The sequence below is a fragment of the Symphalangus syndactylus genome, chromosome 8 (assembly GCF_028878055.3).
Source record: "Symphalangus syndactylus isolate Jambi chromosome 8, NHGRI_mSymSyn1-v2.1_pri, whole genome shotgun sequence".
Lineage (NCBI taxonomy): Eukaryota > Metazoa > Chordata > Mammalia > Primates > Hylobatidae > Symphalangus > Symphalangus syndactylus.
This window is the reverse complement of record NC_072430.2, coordinates 94558683-94584096: the sequence shown is the minus strand read 5'-3', so window position 1 is coordinate 94584096 and position 25414 is coordinate 94558683. Positions and strand designations below refer to the sequence as shown.

Here is a 25414-nt window from a genome sequence, read left to right as displayed (position 1 = left end):
TGCCCAAGGGGTGGGAGAGAGACTTTACTAAATACCTTTTGAATGTTTTTCCAAGTGCATGTCTACTTTCTCAAAGAATGAACAGACATCAAGTCACTGTGTTTCATGCAGTATAAACAGACACATTAAATGATGTGTGATGTCTGACCCATGGTTCTCAACCTGAAGGGATCACTGTCTGGGTTTCTATTTTGGCTTCAAAACCATACAACATTCTAGCTAAGTTCATATTTAAATTATTCCTTTCTTTTGAAACTCTTGGGAGATTGGGTGTGGGTAAACCATGTAGTTGTCTAAATAGTTAAGAAAGACATAGGAAATAGTGTTGCCATAATCATTTTCTTCCTGGACAAAGAAATGGTGTTCTGTGTCGGACTTAACAAGAGTGCTTGTTTGCTTCAAGAGCTGCATGGATCATCAGAAAGTCTATGTAACACAGTAGGAACGTCTGCATCAAAATTACTGATATAAAGAAGATTCTATTATAAAACATCTTTCCTTGTCACCTTGTCTGGCACAACACTGCCTAGCTCTCAGTCCTCCCACTCACAGGGATGACAAATGAACTCACTCGGCCACCATCCCCACCTGTCTCTGTGTCTTGATATTCTTCAGCTTTCACCCAGCTCCATCTCATGCCTGGTCCATTCCCTTTAATATGTGATTGCAGCATCACGTGCCTCTCCTCACAACACTTATCTTGGTTGTAACAGTGCACCTACAACCTGACTGCATTCTCCATGCAGGGTGAGGACTTTCATATTATGCTGGCTCAGTTTTATCCCCAATGCTTGACACATACCAGGTACTCAGTAAATAGTCCTGAACTGAAGAGAAAATATGAATACTTCAAATAGAATATCAATTAACAAATACTTATTGAACATACTCTATGTTAAGTGCTACGGATATACACTATGCACATATTATACGTGTGTGCATACGCGAGCGTGTTTATGCTTAAGATATCTGATTATGGTATAGGAATAAGTGATGGGTATGTGAAAGAATGAATGGACTTAAAAAACAGGCCTAGAAATATATTTAAAAAATAGATGTCTATATTCTGCAACATTTTTGACTATCATTAACAGGCTATGGTTGAAAATAAATATTTTCATTTATGTGGACAAACAATAAATAGCTCAATGAGTAGCTGATTACAGTTTGTTTATTTGGAGCATCCTGAAGCACTGTGCAATGGAACTTCAGCACATGCGCTGAGCAGATAACAGGGTTCTGCTCACCACAAGCCTATCTCACCAGAAGAGTAAGAGCTAGGATACAAGCCACAAAGCTCAGAGTCAGTGGTAGTCCCACATCATAGCTGAAGGGACCACCAAGGAGATCCTGGGAGCCACTAAGCTTCTATCAGCCAGCAGGTATGGCTGGCCACTGACCCATCCTTGTAGAACAGAGCATAAGAATCACACTGTATGTCAGAGAGTGAATTAGAAATAATATTTAGCTGTGTATGTTTTCTGCAGCTACTAATACTTCCTTCTATTGTTTCTGCTAGAAAGAGAAAAGGTAAAAGTAGTTTGGGTCTGAGTCTCTACTAGCCAGAAATCATTCTGTTGTGTTCAGATTCTTCCCTCTAAAACGACTGATAAGCTAAGAGTGTAACTATGGTCACCATCAGCAGGATCACTGTGCTGGTCACTGTGCTGTGACCACGTTTACATCTCTCCATTGTTATTTTAGTTTATCTGTTTTTTTCTTAAGTTGTATGTATCTCCAGGTAGAAAACTAGAGATGTTTAAAACAAAATAGAACCTTGATTAATGGAACCCAACCACTTAGAAGACACAGTATGTTGTTTTGTTGTTATATTTTTCTATTTAGTCAAATGACTGAACATATACACACACACATACCCCACAATTTTGTTTAAAAATTTCCTGGGATATGGCTTAAGGTATACATATGACACAAACACTGTAATTTCCTGAGAAGAATCACTGACATTTGGCATAGCAGTTAATTTTAAAAAGGCCTCAAGAGTTTTACCTGACCCTAAGCTAAATTTGACGAAGCTGAACAAGTTCATCAAAACTCAGGTTGAAGGAATGTCATGACCAAATCAAAAGCAGATACTAATCCTGCTATTCCTGACTGTGGCCAGACACAGCAGGAATGGGTACAGTTAAGGGCATCACATTTTAAGAGATCACCGACAAAAACAAAAGAGAAAGGAGCCAGAATACGGAGGGAGGAAAAAAGGAGTCTTGGATAGGATGTTCTGGGAGAAACCCCTAGGGAGTTGGAGAAGCAAAGCTGCAGGTGAGACTCAAGGATGGGAAGGGCTTTTCTACTGAAGAGGGGATGGACCCACTCTCTACATCAGACTTGGGAGCAGTCGGTACAACAGATGTTGTTGTTTTACCTTCTGCTAAGCAGAAACTAGGGTAGAGCATGATTCTCTGTTCTCAGCTGAACTTGATCCTAGAGCTGCCTGGGACCTCTGGCACAGGCCTGATGAGTAAGTCTGTCCAAAAGGAGACAGAGCTAATAGAGGGAGAGATGCAGGTTCTGATCGTGTCATCTGAGACCTGGTTAAAGCTACACCTCCGGTCATTTGCTGGACTTCTCAACTGGACAATACAGTCCCCATTTTACTTCAGCTGCTCTGGGTAAGGTTTTTTGCCACTTCCACTGAAAGAGTCTCAACTGACCTCCACTGCCTTTGGAGATAGGAAGTTCCATATCTCTAGAAATGGTCAAGCAAAGGCTAATAACCATCTGTCGAGCACTCGGGGGAAGGGAATCTAAAACTGGGGTGAAGCTAGGCCTACGGGACTGTATTAGTTTGCTAAGGCTGCTGTAACAAATACCACAGACTGGGTGGCTTCAACAACAGAAATTTATTTTCTCACAGTTCTGGGAGCCAAAAGTCCAATATCAAGGTGTTGGCAATGTTGGTTTCTCCAGGGCCCCTCTCGTTGGCTTACAGACAAGTCATCCTCTCCCTGTGTCATCTCCTATCTTCCCTTGTGCCTATCTGTGGCCCCAATCTCTTCTCACGAGGACACTGCTCATAACAGATGAGGGCTGACCCTAATGACCTGATTTTAATTTCGTGACCTCCTTAAAGACCCTAACTTTAAATATGGTCACACTCTGAGGTACTGTGGGTTAGGACCTCAACGTATGAATCTTCAGGGGCCACAATTCAGCCCATTAAAATGCCCTTCGAAGTCACTTACAACTCCAACATCAAGCAAACTTGAGTAAAGAATGCCAGTATTTTTTTCCAGAGCCATTTCCCTCCCTAGACTGGCAACAGAGTGTGTGACACCGCTGGCAGCTTCCCCGGGCCTCGACAGTCAGAGTGAGGCTGTATCCTTAGAGGAGGACTCTTCGCATTTTGTACAACCTAATCTGACCATATTTACTCATTTACTTTATTTCATGAATTGCTATTTGCTTTTCCAGTGGTTGAGGTCAAATGAAAACCTTCTACAAACAGTGCTAATTAATCTGGTTTTAAAATGGGCAGCATGGTGGGGCATATGCTGCACATTGGCCGAGGTGGTGGCATCCAGGGCACATGCATAGTTGAGGTGGACTTTCTCAGGAGTGGTCATAACTGCTTTGGTTATACTACAGAGTTCTGAAATGATTAAACAAGCATGTAAAGAAAAACTGCAAAACACTGTGCAAATATGTAAGCTACCATTAAATTAAATGCAAATATTTCAGTGAGAACAGCTACATCTTTTACAAATTCTGCCTGAGCCAGTACATGCAGAAGTGTCTGAGATTTGGGGTCCTAACTTCCATTCAGGTCAATTGGCTTCAAGGAAATAAAATTCTCTATGTAGATCCCAGCAATTGTTATCATAAAACACATCCCCTATCACTAGCTAGATGGTCTGTTTGAATGGCTTTGTGCACATTTTTGACTTGTCAGCAAAAACCACTCAGTCTGAGTCCTGGGGGTAGGGGGCCAACAGGAAGAAGTGGGGTCTGCTAGGTGGTTTTTTTTTCACATACTAAAACCAGCCAAAGAAGAAAGTTAGATCATTAGAGTCAGAACTGAAAGGAGCCATAGCATCCAGCTCGCTCTTTTCACAGAGACAAGGAAGGAGGGGGCCACAGGGGTGGACCGGGGCCACAAAGTCGGTTGGCTAGTGGAAGGTCAAGGTCCCCATCCCCCTGCCAGACTGTGCTCTTTCAGTAGGTAACAGCAATGTGCTGTTTTCCACACTCCAAGCTCCCTATGTGAAATCAAACCTAGACAAGGGCTTGAGGAAATACCTCTGGATTGGACCATAAGAAACGGACTAGCAGTGCTAGTGTAGATAGACTTCTGAACTCAGCTGTGCGCTCGGATTAAGGAAGCTGGATGAATGTTTATGTTGGCATCAGAAGACAGTTGACATTTTAAACTTTGATGAGTCATTGGGAAGACTGGGGTAGAGGAAAGGAGAAAAGCAAATGCCACTCAACAGCTGCCCAATATCCTGGTCACAGGAGAAACGCTTACCCGGAAGCGAAATTCTGTGTTATGAGAAGAAATGCGCTGAAAGATCATTTCTGCTGAGGTAGCCACAGAAACTGCAGGTATTGATGCTGAGGCAGGACGAGGGGTGAGCCAAGGTTTCCACCTCTTACCTGCAGCTGGACGTGAGCTGCATCAAGCAGGCAGACTTTGAAACTAAATAATCAGAAGTGGATGCTTGCCTTGTGGGGGGTGGGGCACCATACACAGGATTGTGAAAGGAGAGGGGTGTGAACAGGCCACAGAGAGAATGGCAGGGACAGGGCTGTCCAGAGTCTCTCTCTTGGGCTTAGGCAATGCCATCAGCCCTGCAGGTTCCTAGAGCAGCCAGGGAGTTCCCAGAGTGGGGCTCGTATCACCAGCAGGTTGAAAGGAGCCCCGATCTTTTCCATTCCTCAATTCCTGATGCGGCTCCACAGATCTCACAACGAAGAGTCGGAGCCAGGCCAGAGGCATCACTGGCTTTAGGGTCATCTCCCTCTCTGTCATTCCTGAACATTCACTAGCACTCAGACTGAAGTCAATGCAGTTCCCACTCACAATGCTAAACACCTTCTCTGTCTGAAGTGAAATTTAAGTCATGGATTTTTCAAGTAAGGAAAAAAGTAGAGCAGGCCAGGCACAGTGGCTCAAGCCTGTAATCCTAACACTTTGGGAGGCTGAGGTGGGTAGATCACCTGAGGTCAGGAGTTCGAGACCAGCCTGACCAACATGGTGAAACCCCATCTCTACTAAAAGTATAAAAATTAGCTGGGCATGGTGATGCATGCCTATAATCCCAGCTACAAGGAAGGCTGACACAGGAGAAATGCTTGAACCCGGGAGGCAGAGGTTGCAGTGAGCCGAGATCATGCTGCTGCACTTCAGCCTGGGTGACAGAGTGAGACTCAGTCTCAAAAAAAATAAAAAAAAGCAGAGTAAATACAATTACAATAAACTCCTTCCTACATCAAACCTGTCAACTTGAACTTTTATGGCTAGAAATTTTGCTCTATTCTGTTTTTAAATGAGGAACTGTAACTGATATAGTTTTTTCCAACCACTCGTGTCCTTTCTTTTGTGACACGAGTCACAAAAAAAAAAGTAAGGGCATCAGTTCCAGCAATCTCTGAGACCTCCGCACGATGCCCCTGCACCGTGCCCACCCTCCATACTAACAATTCTATAATGTTCTCCAATTTTTAAGCACTTTTTTCCACATCATATCTCATGTATTTCTGCCAATAATCTTCTGAAATAGGAAGGATAAGCGTTGTTATTAATCCTCCTTTACAGCTGATGAAACCAAGGCCCTGAAAGGTTCACCAAGTTGCCAGGGTTGTGCAGATCAACAAACTGCAGAAGCAAGACTCAACCAGGTCTTCTGCTGTCAAATCCTGTGCCCTTCCCATGGCCAGCAGAACCTCCCCCAGCCGGATCAGAAACCTTTCAGGGAAATTTAGAAGGTGCTTTCTTTCATACACACAAAAAGTAGTGATCACTTAACCTTAAAATCTTGTCTCACAAAGATGTTGTAATATTATACCTATATTTGAAACATGTTAGATTTCTAATAAAATTTAATTAATAGAGCTATGAATAACTTAATAGTAATAGTAATGAAAGTCATAGTAATTAATAGTAACTTAATAAATAGTAATAAAATAGCAATAAAATAGCAATGATACTAGTCTCTATTTTGATGATACCAATATTAGTGTCTAATATATACAAAAAAGCATGGGGTTATAAACTAGACAACCTGGGCTAAAGTCTCCAACTCCACCACTCAGAAGGGACTTTGGGCAAAAAGCAAATCTGTTCCTTTCCAGGCTTGCATGGTGGATCTGCTAACCAACACACATGCTACCAGGAACGCATATACATACAGAAAAATACAAGTCTGCCATTGCCGGACCCACTCCTACCATCATCCCACTATGTTAGGCCATAGGTCCCTGTTCTAGTGTCTTCTGACTCTTAGAATCTTTGGGGATCCCATCCCTCTATACTTGCCTCAGGCTCTCCTTGCTCTATTTAGACACATGTATTAATTTGCTGGGGCTGCCATGACAATATGCCATAAACTGGTGGGTTAGGCAATAGACATTTATTTCTTATGGTTCTGGAGCTGGAAATCTGAGAATAGGATACCAGCATGTCTGGATTCTGGTGAGGGGTCTCTTCCTGGCTTGTAGATGACCACCTTCTTACAGTGTCCTCATATGGTAGAGGGAGGGTGGCAGAGGGGAAGAGGGAAGGGTAAAGAAAGAGAAAAAGAGTTGTACACAAGCAACCTCTCTAGCATGTATTCTTATAAGGGCACTAACCCCATTATGAGGGCCCCACTCTCATGACCTCTAAACTTCATTACCTCCCAAAGATCCCATCTCTAAACAGCATCACATTGGGGGTCAGGACTTGAATATATAAAGGAGGTGGGGGACACCATTCAGTCCACAGAAAAATGCTTCTCATCTCTATCTTTAATACCTTCACTCTCTAACACAATTGGAAACCTCCCCAGGGGCTCCATGAACCGTGGCTGCAGGCTCTCAGGTACTCTATCCCAGGACCACAAGGAGTTAATTTGATATTTCCACCAATGGAGGGTATCAGGCTCTCATTAAGCCATTGTAAAATGGATGTAATAAAACAACTGTTTTCTAAGATTATTGTAACAATAAAAATATTTGTTAAAACTATAAATTGCGAGGCCTACAATAATTTTACTGGTGATCTGGAAACTAAAACAAGGACTGATGTAGTCTAATTAGGAAATTGAACACAAACATTTTCCCTATAAAAGATACAAGAATCTTCTCTGTGAAATATATTCCAGTTACCAGTAGCATTTCTGAGGTAAGGCAATATAGAACAATGCCACTCTCTGACATGTACGATAATGATTGATTTGTTTGCTGGTCAAGTCTTGTTTTCTTTCTCAATTTACATTGCACTTCCCAGATAAGCCCAAGGCACAGACAGTGACACCTAAGTCATTAGGCTATTTGGGGCAACATATTCTCTTCTGTTCTGTGCTTCTCCAGTCCCACAGAAATGCCCAAAGGGAAAATGGAGGGTCTAGGATAAAAGCCCTTGAGTTTTCAGTGAGTAACATTAAAAGAATATCAGTGATATCTTCATCCAACACTTCAGGTTCTGACATTAGGATGTAATTTTTATGCCCACGTTAGAAGCACTGAATTTGTCTCTTCCCAACAGTCCTGCTATATGGCACTGCTTCCAGAAGTAACACTGATAATGGCATGTTCCTTCTTTGATGAAGAGTTCCCAAAGTGGATTGACCAGGTGAAAATAAGAAAGGGGAATAGAGAGGAGGAAGATGCAGCTGTTCTCTACATGCCAATGTTTCCGAAAGACATCTCCAACTTCATCCTTTCTCTAAGATCTAGGCTTATCAATGCAACTTTCCAATGGGCATCTTCCCCATCTCATAGGAATTCCACAAGTTCCAAACTCCAGGATCCTCTTCCCCTACCCAGAGCCCACACCTCTCTTCCTGGGTTCTTCTCCTTGGTGAATGGTACCAGTACTCATCTGGTACCTAATCCATAATATAACTCCTCTCCTTCATTACAGCTACGCAAGGTCCTGCTCAGAAGAACTCTGGCTTTTATTCATTTTATATCCACTCCCAATGTCATAGGCACCTAACCTAACATTTCTGTAGCATCTGACATTTTCTTTTCTGTTTTACTGTCTTCCACCTCCAACAGAACATGAGCTCCATGACAGAGGGATATATCTGTCATATTCAACACTGCAACTCTAGAACAGTCACTGATCATTTAATAAAGTCTTCTTTAAAGAAATATTGAATGAACACAATATTTAATTGTGAATTAATTCTTCCTAAGTGATATGGGGTCATCATTAGAAACATTAGTTTTTGCCACTTATATTCAGTACAAGTTAGTTTAATCACATTACTCTCATCCTAACACTGCTAAGAGGAGCTAACCCTGAAGGAATAAGAGTTTCACTGGGGGTAAAAGGAATAATTTGGGGACGTGGGGGCACTTTAGAGGGATGGAGATCTCACCAGGAAGAGACATAGGAGGGTGGTTGAAACCATTGAAAAAGTGATACTAGGCATTAGTCATTCAAAGCAGAAGTGAGTAAGACTAAGAGGTGAGACTGGGTTGCATAAAGGAACAAAATAGTTGCTAATCTAACCCTGTGCCTATGAAGCTATAAGATAGCAGCTGAGAACATGACTTTGGGGTTTAAATCCTGTGTTCATTATTCACTGGCTGTGTCATCATGGGAAACTTAATCACTCTACAATTCTCAGCTCTAAAATGGACATAACAATGCCTAACTCACAAGACTGTTAAAAAGGTTAAATAGGGCTTATAGGAAAAGCATTTAGCACGATGCTTTTGTAACTTTTATATGTAATAAGCAATCAAATGGTAGTATAATTACTATTTTTTAAATATTATCCCATAATTATAATTTTTGTTAAGATTAGAGTTTTGTTATTGTTGTTGTTGTGTTGTTTTTGAGATGGAGTCTGGCTCTGTCTCTCAGGCTGGAGTGCAGTGGTGCAATCTCGGCTCACTGCAACGTCCACTTCCCAGGTTCAAGTGATTGGAGATTTTTAAACTTATTTTTGTATTTTACTTTTCTTCTAGATTATTTACCTATTCTGATATTTTTGAAGTTGCTGAAAAAAAAAACAAAAAACTTTCATCTGGATTGGTAGGAATCACTAAATCAACAAAGATAGTACATGAATCATCAGCTGATGACTCAAAAAAACAGCACAGCTTGTAATTTCTCTAAAACACAGAGAATAAAGAAAAATGGACCTTTGTAAAGTAGGGTGAGATAAATAATAAGAAATCCCCTGCCCAAGCAATTGCCTTCAAAAAACATAAAAGCAGAAATCAGTTATATCACCTCCTGCTAAAACTCAGCTTCCCTTAGAAAAACATACCAATTCTTAGTATGATGCTCGAGCCTCCCAGGATCCTTGCCCAGTGCAGTGGTGTCCTTTTATTACCCTCTCCCTGGCCATTCACATGTGTGGTTTTCTTTGTCCCCAAGATCTTCACTGGGGGCTTCCATTCAGGACTCTGCTCGAATGCCACTTCCTCAGGGAAAGTCTCCCAGCCTAACTAAGCTGAAACAATTGCTTCTCCTCAGTCACTCTAGGACCCTTCACTCTGTTTTACTTTTGCCCTAAATCACCCATCATTATCAGAAGTAAAGTCATCTATTTACTGTTCATTGTCTACCCCAATAGAATGTTAGTCCCATGAGGACTGACCTTTGTCTTTCTTATTACTGATTCCATATATCCCTAGATTATAGCACAGTGCCTATCACCCAGTGTGTGCTTAATAAATACTTGTTGGAGGAATGAATTAGTAATAATACTACCTACTGTTCATAGTTGAGGACTTACTATGTGCTTGCTAGCATTATCTCGTTTAATCTTAAGGACAATGCTATGAAGTTAGGTATAATCATTGCCCCGTTTTACAAATGAGGAACCTGAGGCTTAACAAAGCTAAAATTACTGACTTATCCAATGTTAGAGAGGACTAAGTTTGGGATTTGAATCTAGATCAAATGCACACATGTACATATACACACACATACACTTTTTATAGGCAAATTGGCAAACAGAAGGAAAAAAGAAAACAGGATAACTACTACACTACTCAACGATCCTACCAGGGCTTAGGATGATGACTGCAGTCAAGCCTAGACCAACTTGCTCTCTTGTCATTCTCCTCAATGGAATGAAATTCTTGGCCAATGGTTATAACCAAGGACCACTGGCCAACACTGCATCACTGAGGATTCCTCACTGTACTCAGCAACCACAATGCATAGGAGATGGTCCAAAGATATAGTACACCTGGACAAATGTAACTGAAAGTTTATGCTTCTTTTCGATAATGTCAGAGCTTCAATCTATATGTTAACTTTTTAAAGGAAAGAAAAAATCAGTGGCTGGGCACAATGGCTCATTGCCTATAAACCCAGCACTTTTGGAGGCTGAGGTGGGCAGATCACTTGAGCTTAGGAGTTTAAGACCAGCCTGGCCAACATGACAAAACCTCATCTCTACAAAAAATACAAAACTTAGCTGGGCATGGAGCTGAGATTGCGTCACTGCACTCCAACCTGGGAGACAGAGTGAGACCCCTGTCTCAAAAAAAAAAAAAAAAAAAAAAGGAAAAAGAGAAAAAGAAAAAGTTAGCAAGTTACTGTTTGTCTATAGACTACTATTTAAAGATGTTTTCAGCAGAAAAAAAGGTAAGAATTGCTCAGTATTTCAGAAATAAGAATGGAATTATTACTTCTTCAGGGTGGAAAGGCTTTGGAGAGGTATGCTATGAAGTAAGCTTCTGAGAAAATTTATTTTCTTACCCACTCTTCCAAAGTATCCTTCAAAATTATATAATTGCAGTCTGCCAAATATTTCCATGTATATGTAGCAATATAATTAGCCAAATTAGTTAAGACTTTTGACTTGTACAATAAAAAGGCAGTAAACTGATGCTCTATTACTCAAGATAAACAGCTGGTACAAACACTCATACTTGCACTTACTGCCAGTAATAAACTTTATGAGCTTTGGGACATCACTTGGCTTTTTGGTATCTTGATTTCTTTTTCTATAAAGAAGTGTTATAATTACTATTCAAATCAAAGTTGTTGGACACAGTTTGATATTAATTTTTTTTTTTGAGACGAAGTCTTGCTCTGTCACCTAGGCGGGTGTGCAGTGGTGCCATCTCGGCTCACTGCAACCTCCATCTCCCGGGTTCAAGTGATTCTCCTGCCTCAGCCTCCCAAGTAGCTGGGACTACAAGTGCCTGCCACCATGCCCAGCTAATTTTTGTATTTTTAGTAGAGACGGGGTTTCACCATGTTGACCAGGCTGGTCTTGAACTCCTGACCTCAGGTGATCCACCTGCCTCAGCCTGCCAAAGTGCTGGGATTACAGGCATGAACCACTGCGCCCAGCTAATTCTTAACAACATACTACGCATTTGCACCTGATCTCATTTTAAAGAGAAGAAAATAAGACCTGAAGCCATGGTTGTTATATAAAGTAGACTTGTAATCATTTATGCCATTTAGGGCAAAATATAGACAGACAATATGCATATTAGGGACACAAAATCTCAATGTTTACCTGAGATATTTGGATAAATGTTTCTTTAAAACATATACAGCTATAACTATGCACACACATGCATATGCATATACACATACACACATTTGGCTCTTCTACAGGAGGAGGATTATATTGATCCACTGTAAGGAGACATGGGCTTCAAACTATTTCCCAGTAGAAAATGCCAAAAAAAGGTAGAGACTGTCTAGCACCAATAATGGAAAATTATGAATATTTTGCCATTATTTCCTTAAAGAAAAAAATATTACAGATAATGTAGAGGTCCCCTTTGTTCCCCATCCAAGTCCCTTTCTCTTTTTGTCCTGTCCAGAAAGCTAGGGCAACTGTGAATTTAGAGTGTATTATTCCTCTCCAAATTTAAATGTCTTTATATATATGTAAATCCATAAAAATATGCTAAACTTTTAAAATTTATTGTTAACATTTGTATAACTGTACCAAATTGTGTATTATTTTGAAACCTGCTTTTTTCCCCAGTCAACATCATAGTGTTGACAGCTTTCCATGTTGGCATATTGATCTAGTCTATTTCTTTTTATTTTATTTTATTATTATTATACTTTAAGTTTTAGGGTACATGTGCACAACGTGCAGGTTTGTTACATATGTATACATGTGCCATGTTGGTGTGCTGCACCCATTAACTTGTCATTTAGCATTAGCTATATCTCCTAATGCTGTCCCTCCCCCCTCCCCCCACCCCACAACAGTCCCCAGAGTGTGATGTTCCCCTTCCTGTGTCCATGTGTTCTCATTGTTCAATTCCCACCTATGCGTGAGAACATGTGGTGTTTGGTTTTTTGTCCTTGCAACAGTTTACTGAGAATGATGATTTCCAGTTTCATCCATGTCTATTTCTTTTAACCCCTGCATTAACATTTCACCTTATGACTATACCACATTGAATGTATCCATTCCTCAATTGATAGCCATTTAGACTTTCTCTTTTTCACTGTAAGAAAGCCACAAGTCAGCAATTAAGCATCCTTGTACACATCTTTCTGCGTGTGTATGAGTTTCTCCAGGGAGGTATTTACCTAAAAAATGTAATTTTCAGGCCATAGGGAGTATCTAGCTTGAGGCTGAGCATAGACTGCTACATTGGTCTCCACAGTGGTTGTCTAGGTAATGGAATTTGCAGGAACCATATTTACTCGTCTGCCACACACTTTGACCATCACCTCAGCCTGTTAGATGGTGGCAGTCTAAGGGCAGTCTGCAATCACAAAAGGTACAGTACATATGGTGTTTGTCCTCTCTTTAACTCAGCAAGTACCTCAATCAACCCAGCCACTGAAGGTGGAAGAGAAAGAAAACCATGTGATGCCAGTAAAAGCCCTGGATCCATTTATACTACCTTGCAACAATGGCCTTTTCTTCTTAACTATGAATAGCTCAATTATAAGTAATGCTGTTATTAATAAGTCAGCCTTGTAGCTATATTACATGGTAAGATATTTCTTTGCAAAGATGTTCTTTTCAAGAGACGATAAAAACCAAATGATTATCTTTCAATTCCTGATCATAAATTCTTCAATTTTTGAGACTTCATAGCTTACAATGTGATAATGAGAACCTATATTTGAAATAGCTCCAAGGGGCTTTTCCTCCAAAAATGGGTATCAATGTCTTTGGAGGTAAAATGTGAAAGGAATAGGAAAATAGAAATCTACCCACATATAAATAATAGCTGCAATTATAATTTTCATATGCCAGCTATTATGAAGATAGTAGCTTATAATGCCTAAAACGTGGCACTAAGAAGTATATAAGCAATTTATTTTTTAATGTGGCTTCTTTATATCACTAGGTAGGTCATTTTTTCATATGTGCTATGACACAGACTATATGTATAAGATAGGGCCTATGTGTCCTCCATATATTAGCAGAGGACTTAGCAATACAGGAATAATCCGTAAATGCTCATATTTTAACAAATCCAAAGCTCTCTAGTTGGCACAAAATGAAAAATGAAATCCACTGGTGATGGACTTACACTGACCTATCCTCACAGTCTCGCTCAATCACTCATGTCTAACAGAACATTGCCAACTGTCCTTTTGGCTAAAAGCAAAACAAGACAAAATCGAAATCACTAACTTTGTGTTCTCTGATTAGAAAAGCTCTAATTAGCTCCATTCTCTAATACTCATGGTGTTAAAATAATTCCATGGCAGACACCTTGAGTGCACTAATATTTTTATATTTTGTGTGTCAAGACATCCTTTCAAGTTATTTTTTTTTACTGAGCCTATGAATCAGAGAGAGACTGCATATGTTTAGTTTTCTCTGAAACATTTAGGATTGTGCTAAACATGAACTCTCTGGATAAATGTTTGTGGTGATGGCTTGTGACCTGTCCCAGCAGCTGGCCCAGGCCTACCATATTTTCAGAGCAGTGCACTGGGAGAGATCCTCAGAATCCCTAAGTCCCTCACCCCTGAAATTTGGTCTGTTCTAAAATAGAATCAGTACAGTCTTAAATGGCTCTGAAGGTGGTTGACATTTAAGCCCAGCTTTAAAGCCAGGGTATAAATGCCAAGGAGACCAGAACCGAGTATTCATCTCTTGTATTCCCACCAGTACGTAGTTTTAAGTTGAGCAGACCCAGAATGAACATCCATAAATGTCTAGCTACTGTAGATTCCCTATCTCTGGCCAACTTGGAATTTCTAGTTCATAGTCCATGTTTCATTAGCTTCTTTATAAATGAATATGCCTTTCTAGTTCCTCCCTCTCCCTGATCCCCCATATTTTAAAAACTTCATGACATTGCCAGATAATTTTTTTCCAACTCAGATCCCAGTGAGTTATTAGGCAGATTTTACTGCTAACACATAGCTCTCCCAGTTTAAACTACTTTTCAGTTGGGTTTTTCAAAAAGCTAGGGAGCTGTAGCAGTTGGAACTATAGGATTTAGCAGAGTAAAGTGCCTGTCCCTTTCTGTTGGACAGAACACTCTGGCAGGCAGTCAAGAAAGAGATCTGGGGGAAATTCCCAAACAGTGCAGCCTTGGATACACCCTGCGTCCATCCACCTGGCTTTTATGTTGCTAAAACAGTATACTCTTATAATCTCAAACTCTTTCAGAGTTTGTAATAATTCTGTGATTATTAAAACTCAGATAAAGTTCAGCAAGGCTGAATGTCATTTTGGTCTCAGGAAACTAAACCTCATCACAAGACAGGGGAGAATCCTGAAGATCATTTGACAGTGGCAAAATCATTCACTTTTGGAGAGTGCTATTGTTTGGGTAGGATTTTTAAAGCTTAATTCACAAAGACTTTTTTAAATATTAAAATTCATGCCCTTTGATTGATCAAGGAGGAGGCAGGATAATGTATTTTTTTTCCCTCGTACCAGAGTTTAATACAGGCTATATCTCCTTTGGCAAATCATCTATCCCGATAAAAAACAAAACTGTTTTTAAATCTCAGCTCTGTAATCCTTAGAGCTTAAAGATAAAGGAAAAAAAATGACCTTCTTTTTGTCCATTAGTCAATTACGGGAAGCATTATTCTTTCCATATTACCATGTTATGAATCTGATTTCAAAGTAAGTATTCTAATGAAAAGAGAAGTATTTAACTTTTTAAAAAAATTCCAACTGATTCTGCAAATGAAATTTTTAAACCAAGGTACCAGAAGAGGAATAAGACCTTATGTTCTAAAGCCCCCATCATATGAAATAAATTATTCTGTCTTTTATGCATCCGAATGGTAGTAGTTATATGCCATCCTTGGGAGAATTGAAGAAATGGTCACTCAAGTCATTCTGTATGTTTTGTGTTTCTGAGGAGCCCTCGCTGAGAAAGGCTGGCAGAGTCAGAAAAAAAAATTTGTATTCTTTAAACAGGGTATAGTCGGTGTTTTGTTTTGTTTTGTTTTGTTTTGTTTTGTGATTGGGGCTTTTTAAAAAGAGAGGTACTCTGGAAAAGGAGACAGAACATATTTAAGTCCTACTTTTAGCATGTGAAGGAGCTAGATTCTACATTTTCTTAAATACTCTGATGAGTTAAATGGAACTAACACTCAAATGCCATCAAATCCCCCCACCACTGATAGTTAACAATGACAGCATCTCCAACTGCTTCTTGCATCTTTGCTATCTGCCTGACTCCATTCTAAGTGCTTTGCATCAGTTCTCCTGTAATTCTCTTTAATATGAGGTAAGTATCCCCAGATTTACAGATGAATAAAACTGAGACTCAGCTCACACAGCAGGCCCAAGATTGTCCAGTTAAATAAGGAGCACAAGCAGGATGGAAGCCAGGCCAGTTCAACTCAAAGGGCCTCACTTAACACCAAGGCCTACTCTGAAGGGTGCAAGACTTCAGGCTTGTATCCTCAGGTGGGCTGTAAAATAAGGGGCCTAGACTACACTAGCTCTAAATTTGTTACCCAGTATGCTAGAGTTAATTTACCAAGATACATAGTGCAAAAACAAGGAAAAAGCTTAACGTCACTTTTTACTATGATTTTGTATAAAATAATTGGAATTTAAAATAGGGCACAAAACATTATCTTTATGAAACACTTGTTTTTGAATGAATGGAGGATGGTTTTAGCACCCTAATACTCACTTTCAAAATTGTAACAATAAAGTTACACAAGATGATATAAATTCTAACCCCTGTAGAAATGCTGAGCTGATTATCCAATTTCAGGAGTTACAGTGTGGCTTTATGTTTGTTTTCTTCTGTGCTTTACCATGGTTTTTATATAATAAATGAAAAACACAAACAAAAAAACACAAAACTGAGTTGTGGAGAACGATGACTTCAATAGAACCATAAAATCTCCCCTACACTAAAAAGAAAAGAACACACAGCCACTTTACATCTGCAATCCACCTTCCTCAGACCTGGTGAGTAAACTCCTATTCCACTGCTACAGAGCACTCATTTATTTCACATTTTAAAAACTGACACTGATATTACAGTAGAACTGATGTTGTGGCTAAACTATATTCTACAATGCCTATAAGTTGGCTGGCAGGCTTCCCCATGGAATCTTCCTACCTCTGTGAAAAACTGGGCCATGACCAAGAATACTCATACACTGGGCTTAAAGCCACAGTCAATTACTTGTACTGCTCTGGCAGAGAAAACACAGGCCAAACAGGTCTCATTTCACCAGTGCTAAGAAAAGTTATTACCTTTTATTTCATTAACTAGTCAGATGACATCAAATCAACAGTTTTTCTTACACATATCCTACAAAATTGAAAGTATAAAAGTACTTCATTTTCTAGTACTGATTAACTTAATTAGACTACTCATTTTTTCTCCTTTTCTTTTTTGAAACAGGGTCTTGCTCTGTCACCCAGGCTGGAGTGCAGTGGTGTGATCACAGCTCACTGCAGCCTTGACTTCCTTTTGGGCTCAACAGATCCTCCCACCTCAGCCTCCCAAGTAGCTGGGACTACAGGCGTGTGACACCATGCCCAGTTAATGTTATTTTTTGTAGAGACAAGGTCTCACCATGTTGCCCAGACTGATCTCGAACTCCTGGGCTCAAGACATCCTCCTGCCTCAGCCTCCCAAAGTGCTGGGATTATAGGTGTGAGCCACACCCAGACTAGACTAATCTTTAAGAAGACAACCTTTGTTTATAAGAACAAAAGATTCTATTATATAAAGGCTGTATCAGGAGTGCACTTCCAATTTGATATAACTCCATTTCATTTGAAAATCTATGGTCATCACAAATTTGGGGAGAAAAATTTCAATTTGACTAAGATTTGTTTAAAGGGGAATGTTAGTTATTTTGAAAATCACAAACATCTTGACTTTGCAGGTTTAATCATCTGTACACTTCTGATATTGTACTGTCAATTTGTATTTTTATCAGATTCAATGGGTCTTGTAGTTATAAACAGCATAATATATCAGACTGACAGAAAAAAAGTAAAATAAGCTGAACTCCTAATATATGCTGGTCATTGTTGAAGCAATTGCCATGTTTTATCTCATCTAGTCTTCATAAAAAACCCTAAGAATCAGGTACTAATAATATCCCTATTTATAGATAACAATACAGAGATGCAAAAAGTTCTGTAACTTGTCCAAGGCCATATAGTTCCAAGTTGCAGAGCCAGGCAATCTGACTCAGCCTCTGCTCGTAACCACCATGCAATCCTTAAAGTCCTGTTCCTTTTATTTTTTCTCTCCCTTGCTTATGTCTTAGGCCCACCTAGGAACACCCACAGAGGGTGCCTGGCTCAGGTGATGATATTGGGGGGTGCTCAGAAAGGCCGTTGCTGCTGAAGCAATATATAGAAACAGGTTATAGTAATACCATAATGACACAATTCCATGTAACACAAAATATTCTCAAACATAAGGATACTTACTTTAAGCAATAAAGCACAGAACAACATTTCAATAAATCAGAAACTTGAAATACTATCTTGGAGACAATTATAATTGATTTTCCTCAGCCCATTTCTCTTCTTAGACCACAAGATTTCCTTGTTGATCTTACCCACATTTCTGATTTTCACTGCTGCAAATCTGCATCCCCTGTCCTAACCTCTCCCATAAGCTTCAGACTTAAAATAGTCAACTGTCTGCTAGACATCCCCATCTAGATGTTTCAATTTCAAACCAAACAATCACACCCCCACCCCATTCTACATCTCCTTTCTGAATTTCCTGTTAGATTTTTGGAATTACCATACCAAGATGGAAATGTGGGGGTCTCTATCTCACTTCCACATCCAAATAATTCTGTCAATTTTACCTCCCAGATCTATCCCTTCCCTCAATTTCTGTTGCTACTGCTGCAGTTCAGGCCTGTACCGTCTCTTCCTTGGACTATTTTAAGAACCTTCTCAGTGGGCTCCTGGCTTCAAAGTTACCCTCCATAGCAAGGTTCAAAGCAGGGAGGAACATATGAAAATCTATGGCCCTCCCTGCTTTGAACCTTGCTATGGCTCCCTACTGCCTCCAGATGAAATTCAGGTTACTGATCTCAGCATCCATCTGGCCTCAATCTCTCCTGTTTTTTCCAACACGCTTCCTTTTAGTATTCAGCTCCTGCATCTTACTAATCTGAGGTTCTTCGGGCCTAAATAACTGTTCAACTAAATTGAACAAATGTCTAGGATTTTGATTTTTAAGTAATATAGAGTAATACTTGGTCCTCTAGAGCATGTAGAATTCATAATTCCAAATTTACTATGAGAATTAAGTCATCTTTTAAAACATTTTTATTGTGGTAAAAACCATTTTTAAAGAAGAATTAATCCTCCCTTAAGGAATCAGAATGGGGAAAAAGTTATTTGAGGTCCACCATCTTTTTGCTTTTTAATCAATAATTGAGTTATTCTATTTGTATTGTTTCTTCACAGTACCAATTGCTATCAGGAGTCTTCGTAAGTAGTGAAGAGTGGTGTATGAGTCAGGATCTCATCAGAGGCAGGCACCAATCTGACTTAATTCAGGGACTTGGTTAGGTAGGTGACAGAAGAGCTGGGAAGCCAGACCACTGTGAGAACCACAGGCAGCCTCTCCACGGCCTTGGGCAGAAGAATAAAGAGAGGAGAGAATGTTGTTGGAGCTCAGGGCCACCCACAGTGGGTGGAGCATAGGTGAGACGCAGCAGCTCACGGAGGTCTCTAGAGCTGAGGAGACAAGGCTGAGAGTCTGGGAAGCAGGACAGAGTACCCAAGTGGAGAAAGCGATAAAGAGAGAGGGCTGTAGAGATCTGTAGCTTCCCCTAGAGTCTTCAGCTGAGTACTGACCAGCACATGTACATAAGTAAACTACAAGAGGCGAGAGAGAGGACTAGAGGGAACCATCTCCAAATCTTACACAAACACGCTGCATGAGCTGGAAAGAGAGAAATAAATGCCCTGCTTCCTCCCGCCGCCTCCTTTCCTGTAATCCTCCCCTTACCTATGCCTCTCATTAGACTGGTGGTTCTCAACCTTGGCTGCATAAACTAGAATCAACTAGGAAGCTGTAAAAACGTTGAATGCCTCGGTACACCCCTAGAAAGACTGATGTAATTGGTCTGGGTGCAACCTGGGCATTAGGAGCTTTAAAAGCTCTCTTGGTGAGTTGAGAACCAATACATTAGCCGAACCCAGGTAGAAGACACGAGAACAGACCTTGAAAAACACAGCCTACAGAAATCAGCACCCTTTCATACAGGGCAAGGAGAGGATCTGAGAGTCTGTGGGCCTAAGATCAGCAAAGATGGCACAAAGAGATGGGTGGAAATAAGATGATGAGAAGAAGAAGAAAAGAAAGTAGGCATGATCTTCCTTAAACCCTTCAGTGGCCAGCTCACATTGAACACCCAGCTGCAGAGTTTATTCCCTCTTATAATACTTACTGCTATTCCTCCAGCCAGACTATCATGTGCTACCTCCCATGTGTCCTTGGCTGTGCTGAAGCCCAGCATCTTGCTATCTGTTCTGGTTCATCCTGCAGTATCCCATCAGGAAACCCTGGTGTTCCTCCTCTTACTAGCTGCATCAGGTATTTTCTTCTTTCCCAAACTGACTGGCTAGTTCATTTGTATATTTAGCTAATATTAAGTAGTAATTGATGGCTAATAATAGGTAATGATACCCCCTCGGATAATATTTGCATGGCAAAACAGACCTTGAGTGTAAGAATTTCAGGGCAAAGTCACAGATTGATTGAATAGATTTTTCTGTGTCCCTTAAACTGTAAATAAATTTAAATCAAATAACATAGGAGATGGCCTAACATTGGAAAGTAATGATTTACAAATTTACAAATGATTTACTGCAATGTATTTTGATTATAATCCTATTTATGGCTGCTAAAATGTTAAGCAATGTGAAGATACCTTAAGATACATTTATATCCTGTTAATCATTTATAGCCTAAAAATATACTTGCTGTAAATGATTATGATTTTGAATCAAAAGAAATTTATTTTTAAAAGTGGAAATATTTAGCATTATTATCCTATTTGCCTGAGAAAGTCACCGTCCAGAGAAGAACAAAATCCAAGGTCAAAATCAGAAATCAGATACTCTATGTGTGTGTGTTTAGACTGACAGGTCAGTCCCTGAAAAACTGGTTGTATATTGTGAAACTGTTAAAATACTGAGTTCAAAACTGGACATGCTATTTTTAAAAAACTATTTTCTGGTATGAATCTTTCTTATTATTGCTCTAGATGAAGAATTTGTGAATATCCACAAATATATGATAGTGCCAACTCCTAAAAACAAACTTCCAATAGGACAACCACAAAGTACTGAAATAATATATATGCATGCATAAAGGCCATGGGCAGATCTACTTCTGTGATCCTACAAGCAACACATCAAGGCTCATAATTCAGAGATCATTTCTCTTCACCAACTACTTAATGAATGGTATTCTTCCAGTGGAAAGTTTAAATCCCCAAATCACAACCAATACCACCTGACTGAGCTCCCAAAATTATCACCAAAAGGAACAGATCCATTCTACCTAAGTATGTGGACATGGTCTCACTTTAGCTATCAGACTCTTTTAAAAGCACCTGAAATAATTAATACATTTTAATGGACAGAATTAAAATTCAAAAGAGGTAAATGACCACATACTGATGGAATTCCCGCAGACTCTTGGGAGCAATATGACCATAACAGCCATATCTTCCATCACATTATTAAACAAGAAATGGAAGATGCTTTTTGTCCGTAAAAACCAGAAAATTAAGGTTAAGTGAACTGTAGGTTTTGAAATAATGAGTAACTAATACTACACAGGAAAGAAACATACAAGTCTAAGCTTACCAAAGGAGTAGTAAACCCACTAGGATTTTATCATGAAAATGCTGCATATGTCTCAGACAAAAGGCAAAGGTAAAAGAGAACCATCTTTTCTTAGCATGTGGAAAGAACCTAATGATTCCTTTGAAAATAGAACCTATACACATATAACAAATCTGCATGTTGTGCACAGGTACCCTAAAACTTAAAGTATAATTAAAAAAAAAAATAAAACGTGAAAAAAAAGAAAATAGAACCTAAACACATACTCTGTACTGAGTCAGTGTTCAACTCATGCTGTTGACTTATTAAATAATGATGTCTAAGAACTCTACTCATTGGTAAGACCTAACGGGGTACCTTTCTGGGAATGAATAACAGTGATTTTAAAGACATTATTAACTGCAGTGAGATTTGCTCATCTGCAAGCTGAAGGGAGGCATCTGATTCATCTCGGTCAATTCAAACAGCTCAGATAATCTAAACATGGTGTGGACAAACTTAAAGGGCATTCCGAGTCCTTAATATTATGTGGGCTCTCTTTTGGAATGGTCTTAAAAAATGTGCCTTAGGGGTTCTGTGGGTCCAGGAAATATTCACACAGTGCCTGACTTTGTTAGTGACAACAAAGGGATCGAAGATCTGAGAAAGGGAAGGAACAGAACACCACCTCCCCAGGCAAAACCAAACCAATGAGAAAAAATACTCACAATTGCTTAAAGAAATGGTTGATTCGAGGTTGAAACTTTAAATTAGAAAATATTTTCTTCAGTTAATAGAAAGGAAATAAAGGATTGTCAAATCTTGTCATTGTCTCTTTCTCCTCTTTAATTTCTTATAGAAACAGCAGATTTAAATACACACAAACACATATGATTGCTTTTAGTTATAGCAACTTCACATTTTAGGAATAGACATGGCATACTTTTCTGTAAGGCAAGAATGCTTAAGTGGAGCTGGCTCCATATTTAGAGCCAACAGAGCAGAAAGATCTCTAAAGAGCAAGGTGCACATTAATGGTGAGAAGAAATAGTACACAACAAGAAACACTAGGCACTTATAGGGTGTTTTCTTTTTTTAGATGGAGTCTCACTCTGTTGCCCAGGCTGGTGTGCAGTGGTACGATCTTGACTCACTGCAACCTCTGCCTCCTGGGTTCAAGTGATTCTTGTGCCTCAGCCTCCCAAGTAGGTGGGACTACGGGTACATGCCACCATGCCTGGCTAACTTTTGTATTTTTAGTAGAGATGGGGTTTCACCATGTTGGCCACGCTGGTTTCGAACTCCTGACCTCAGGTGATCCACCTGCCTCGGCCTCCCAAAGTGCTGGGATTAACAGGTGTGAGCCACTGTGCCCAGCCTATAGATTTTTTTTATAACTAAAAGAATTACATGGGAAATTTTAGGTGGAAGAAAGATTTTCAAATATCCTGTGTCTTCATGGTGGACAGAAATGCAGGGAGTCATGTAATAATCCAAAAAAAATACTTAAGAACCTCATCCATGTAATATCATGGAATTAGGGATTACAATGGGTTACATCACAGTCTTATTAGATATAATGGACATCTTTAGATGCCATATATTCAGGCTCTATCTATGTCAGCAAGTGGCTGAGAATAAAGGCTTTAAAAAAGTCCACTTTATCTACTTAAGCTCTGCTTCATAAATGCCTAGGACAGGTGGACCCTCCATGGAATAATATGTTCACTAAGCTAGTGTTCCTATACCTGAAAACATGTATTGTGAGAGTCTCTTAGCACACAGCTAGGTAGCCTGTAGGTCTTTTCTGTGGGGTGGGAGAGCAGAGGAAGCCATTCTTTGTTTATTTGAGATAATCTAACCAGGTTCATGACCTCCTTTCCTTTGTTTCTATTTTAAGGAGGAAGAGAAACAGAAATCCCCATTTCCACTCCAACCTTATCCTCAACACAAATTATAATACCTTAAAATTGTAGTAGAAGGAGCTATAAACTATAAAAAGATAAAGTTCAATTGCTGAGGGGCAGCAACTGTAAGCATGTTCTTACCTGATGTGGCCAATCAATTCAATAAGCTTGTGACTAAAAAAATACGCTGTCAGCTCAGACACATGACTCAGGACTGAACAGACCCCAAAGAGGGTTGTAGTTCCATTGAGGTCTTCCAAATGCCAGTAGAGAAAGGTGAACACGAAGCCGTATCCAAAACCCATGAACCAAGCCACAAACAGCACTGAGCCATACTGCACGCTGCAGAGCAGCTTGATTAAGTCCCAAAAGTTGAAGGCCTGCGAGTGGCTTATGGTGGTTGGTGTCTCCTCAGAGGACTCTGTGGAGTTGTTCCTTTCCACCTGCGGGATCTCCACCTCTTTCCCTTTAGAATCATTGTTTTTGAAATGGTTATAGCGGAACCGGAACTGAGTGGCAACGATCAAGGCCATGGTCATGAGAACGCCGAAGACGATGAAGACGATCTGGTAATTCCTGTACTCGGGGGGCTTACACCCCTTTCCATCGATGAGCACTTCAATGTGGGTGTAGTCGATTCCAATGCCCACAGACAGCATCGCCAGGCCCCAGCCCAGGGAGCCCCACATGCGCTGCAACCCATAGCGATCTCTGTGTTTTCCCAGATACTGGAGTGTGACTGTGTCTACAATTGTGACAGAAGAGGCACTGAAAAATTCTCCTATTATGACAACTACCAAGATCACCAAGAATATAGCTTCAACTTCTTGTTGATCATAAACAAGCATGACTTGGTCAGAAGGTAAAGATTTGGTGGTGGTAACAATAACAGTGGTTGTCTCCTTGGTTACAGTTCCTGGGGAGACAGGGGTTGCTGTGCTTGAGTTCAAAGTCAAGTCCATCATACGGTTAGTAATTTCATCTGTCTGGGGCTGTAGAGTGGGTTCACTGTTCATGTTTGGAGCTGTTGGCAAAGTAACAGTGTCTGAGACATTGAGCCCTGTTTCCAAAAACGTGTTGTTTCTTTTCTCACGCATTTTTGGTGATATGGTGAGGAAAGAGGTAAAGGAAGAATTTGTTGGCAGGATAGTTAACTGGTGACTTGCATTGGTGGGGTGAGCTGTTGGGGGAATCTTTGGTACACATCTCAAAGTAGCAGGTTTGACAAATCCAATGCCCAGGTTGAATAAAACCCAACACAAAAGAGAAAAGAGGAGGACAATTTTGCCTTTTTTAAAGCGGTCTGCAACTACACCCCAAAAGGGGGCACTGCAGAATTCAATGAAGTAACGAATACCTACTAGTAGTCCACTCTGACTTGGAGACATTCCCAGCTGTTTGTAATACACAGGCAAAAGGGGATAGAGAGAGCCATAGGCAGAGTAAAAGAAAAAATAAAAGACCTTGGAAATTAGAAGATCATTGTTTATCTTAACACAATGTTTCTCTATCCAGTCTATTTCCTCCTCAGGAATAGCAGATGTTTCTGTGGAGGAAGGTGTTTCATTCGAAGGTGGTTCTGGTTCCCTGGAAATACCATTAAAGGGATCTGCAAGCACATACTTTCTCTTCTGTTCCTCTTCATCATCCGTTAAGATAGCAACTTTATCATCTGCCATGGCTTACCACCACCATCAGCAAGTTTACAACCTTTGGAATTTGTATTGTTGATCTGTAAAGTAAAATTTAAAAGATGGCTTAGTAATGAAAATCATAACATGTAAACACAGAACTTCATCTTGCAGGAAATTAAGCAGTTACAAACTAAAATAATAATTGCAAGAGAGAATTCTCATCATTTATCACTTGCAGCCACACAATACTGGTAAGGAAAAATAGCTTTTAAAAAAATTGAATACTCTTTGTGGCCACTGACTGACTAATTACATCTTCCAATCGCAGGTTTACAGCTCAGATTCATTCCCAGTCTTTTCATTGATTCCCAGGGAAAATGTACAAATAATAGGGATTATGTCTAAACCAAATACAGAGAGTTGAAAATAAACACTGTTTATAGTTTCTTGATTTTTACTGTTCAAACAAATCCACTAC

General features: G+C 39.8%; 2 protein-coding genes across 4 annotated transcripts in view; one reads left to right on the top strand and one right to left on the bottom strand.

Annotated features, from left to right (window-relative positions):
- NEMP2 (nuclear envelope integral membrane protein 2) overlaps nucleotides 1-16994 on the top strand; it is a 91268-nt gene extending 74274 nt beyond the window's left edge. The window contains exon 10 of one of the 2 annotated variants that reach the window (XR_010122188.1): nucleotides 16978-16994. Coding sequence is in view for 1 of the 2 variants with exons in the window: in XM_055290044.2 (XP_055146019.1) it covers nucleotides 5780-5783 (4 nt within the window). In the remaining variant the exon portion in view is untranslated. Of the gene's footprint in view, nucleotides 1-5779; nucleotides 7193-16977 lie in introns of those variants that run through there. The other variant, XM_055290044.2, reaches the window with a different exon arrangement.
- Nucleotides 1-25414, bottom strand: part of MFSD6 (major facilitator superfamily domain containing 6) — a 91846-nt gene that overhangs the window by 40819 nt on the left and 25613 nt on the right. For both annotated transcript variants that reach the window (XM_055290032.2, XM_055290029.2), the window contains exon 2: nucleotides 23444-25034. In XM_055290032.2, coding sequence (XP_055146007.1) covers nucleotides 23444-24981 — 1538 coding nt within the window. In that variant the 5' untranslated portion in view covers nucleotides 24982-25034. The remainder of the gene's footprint in view (nucleotides 1-23443; nucleotides 25035-25414) is intronic.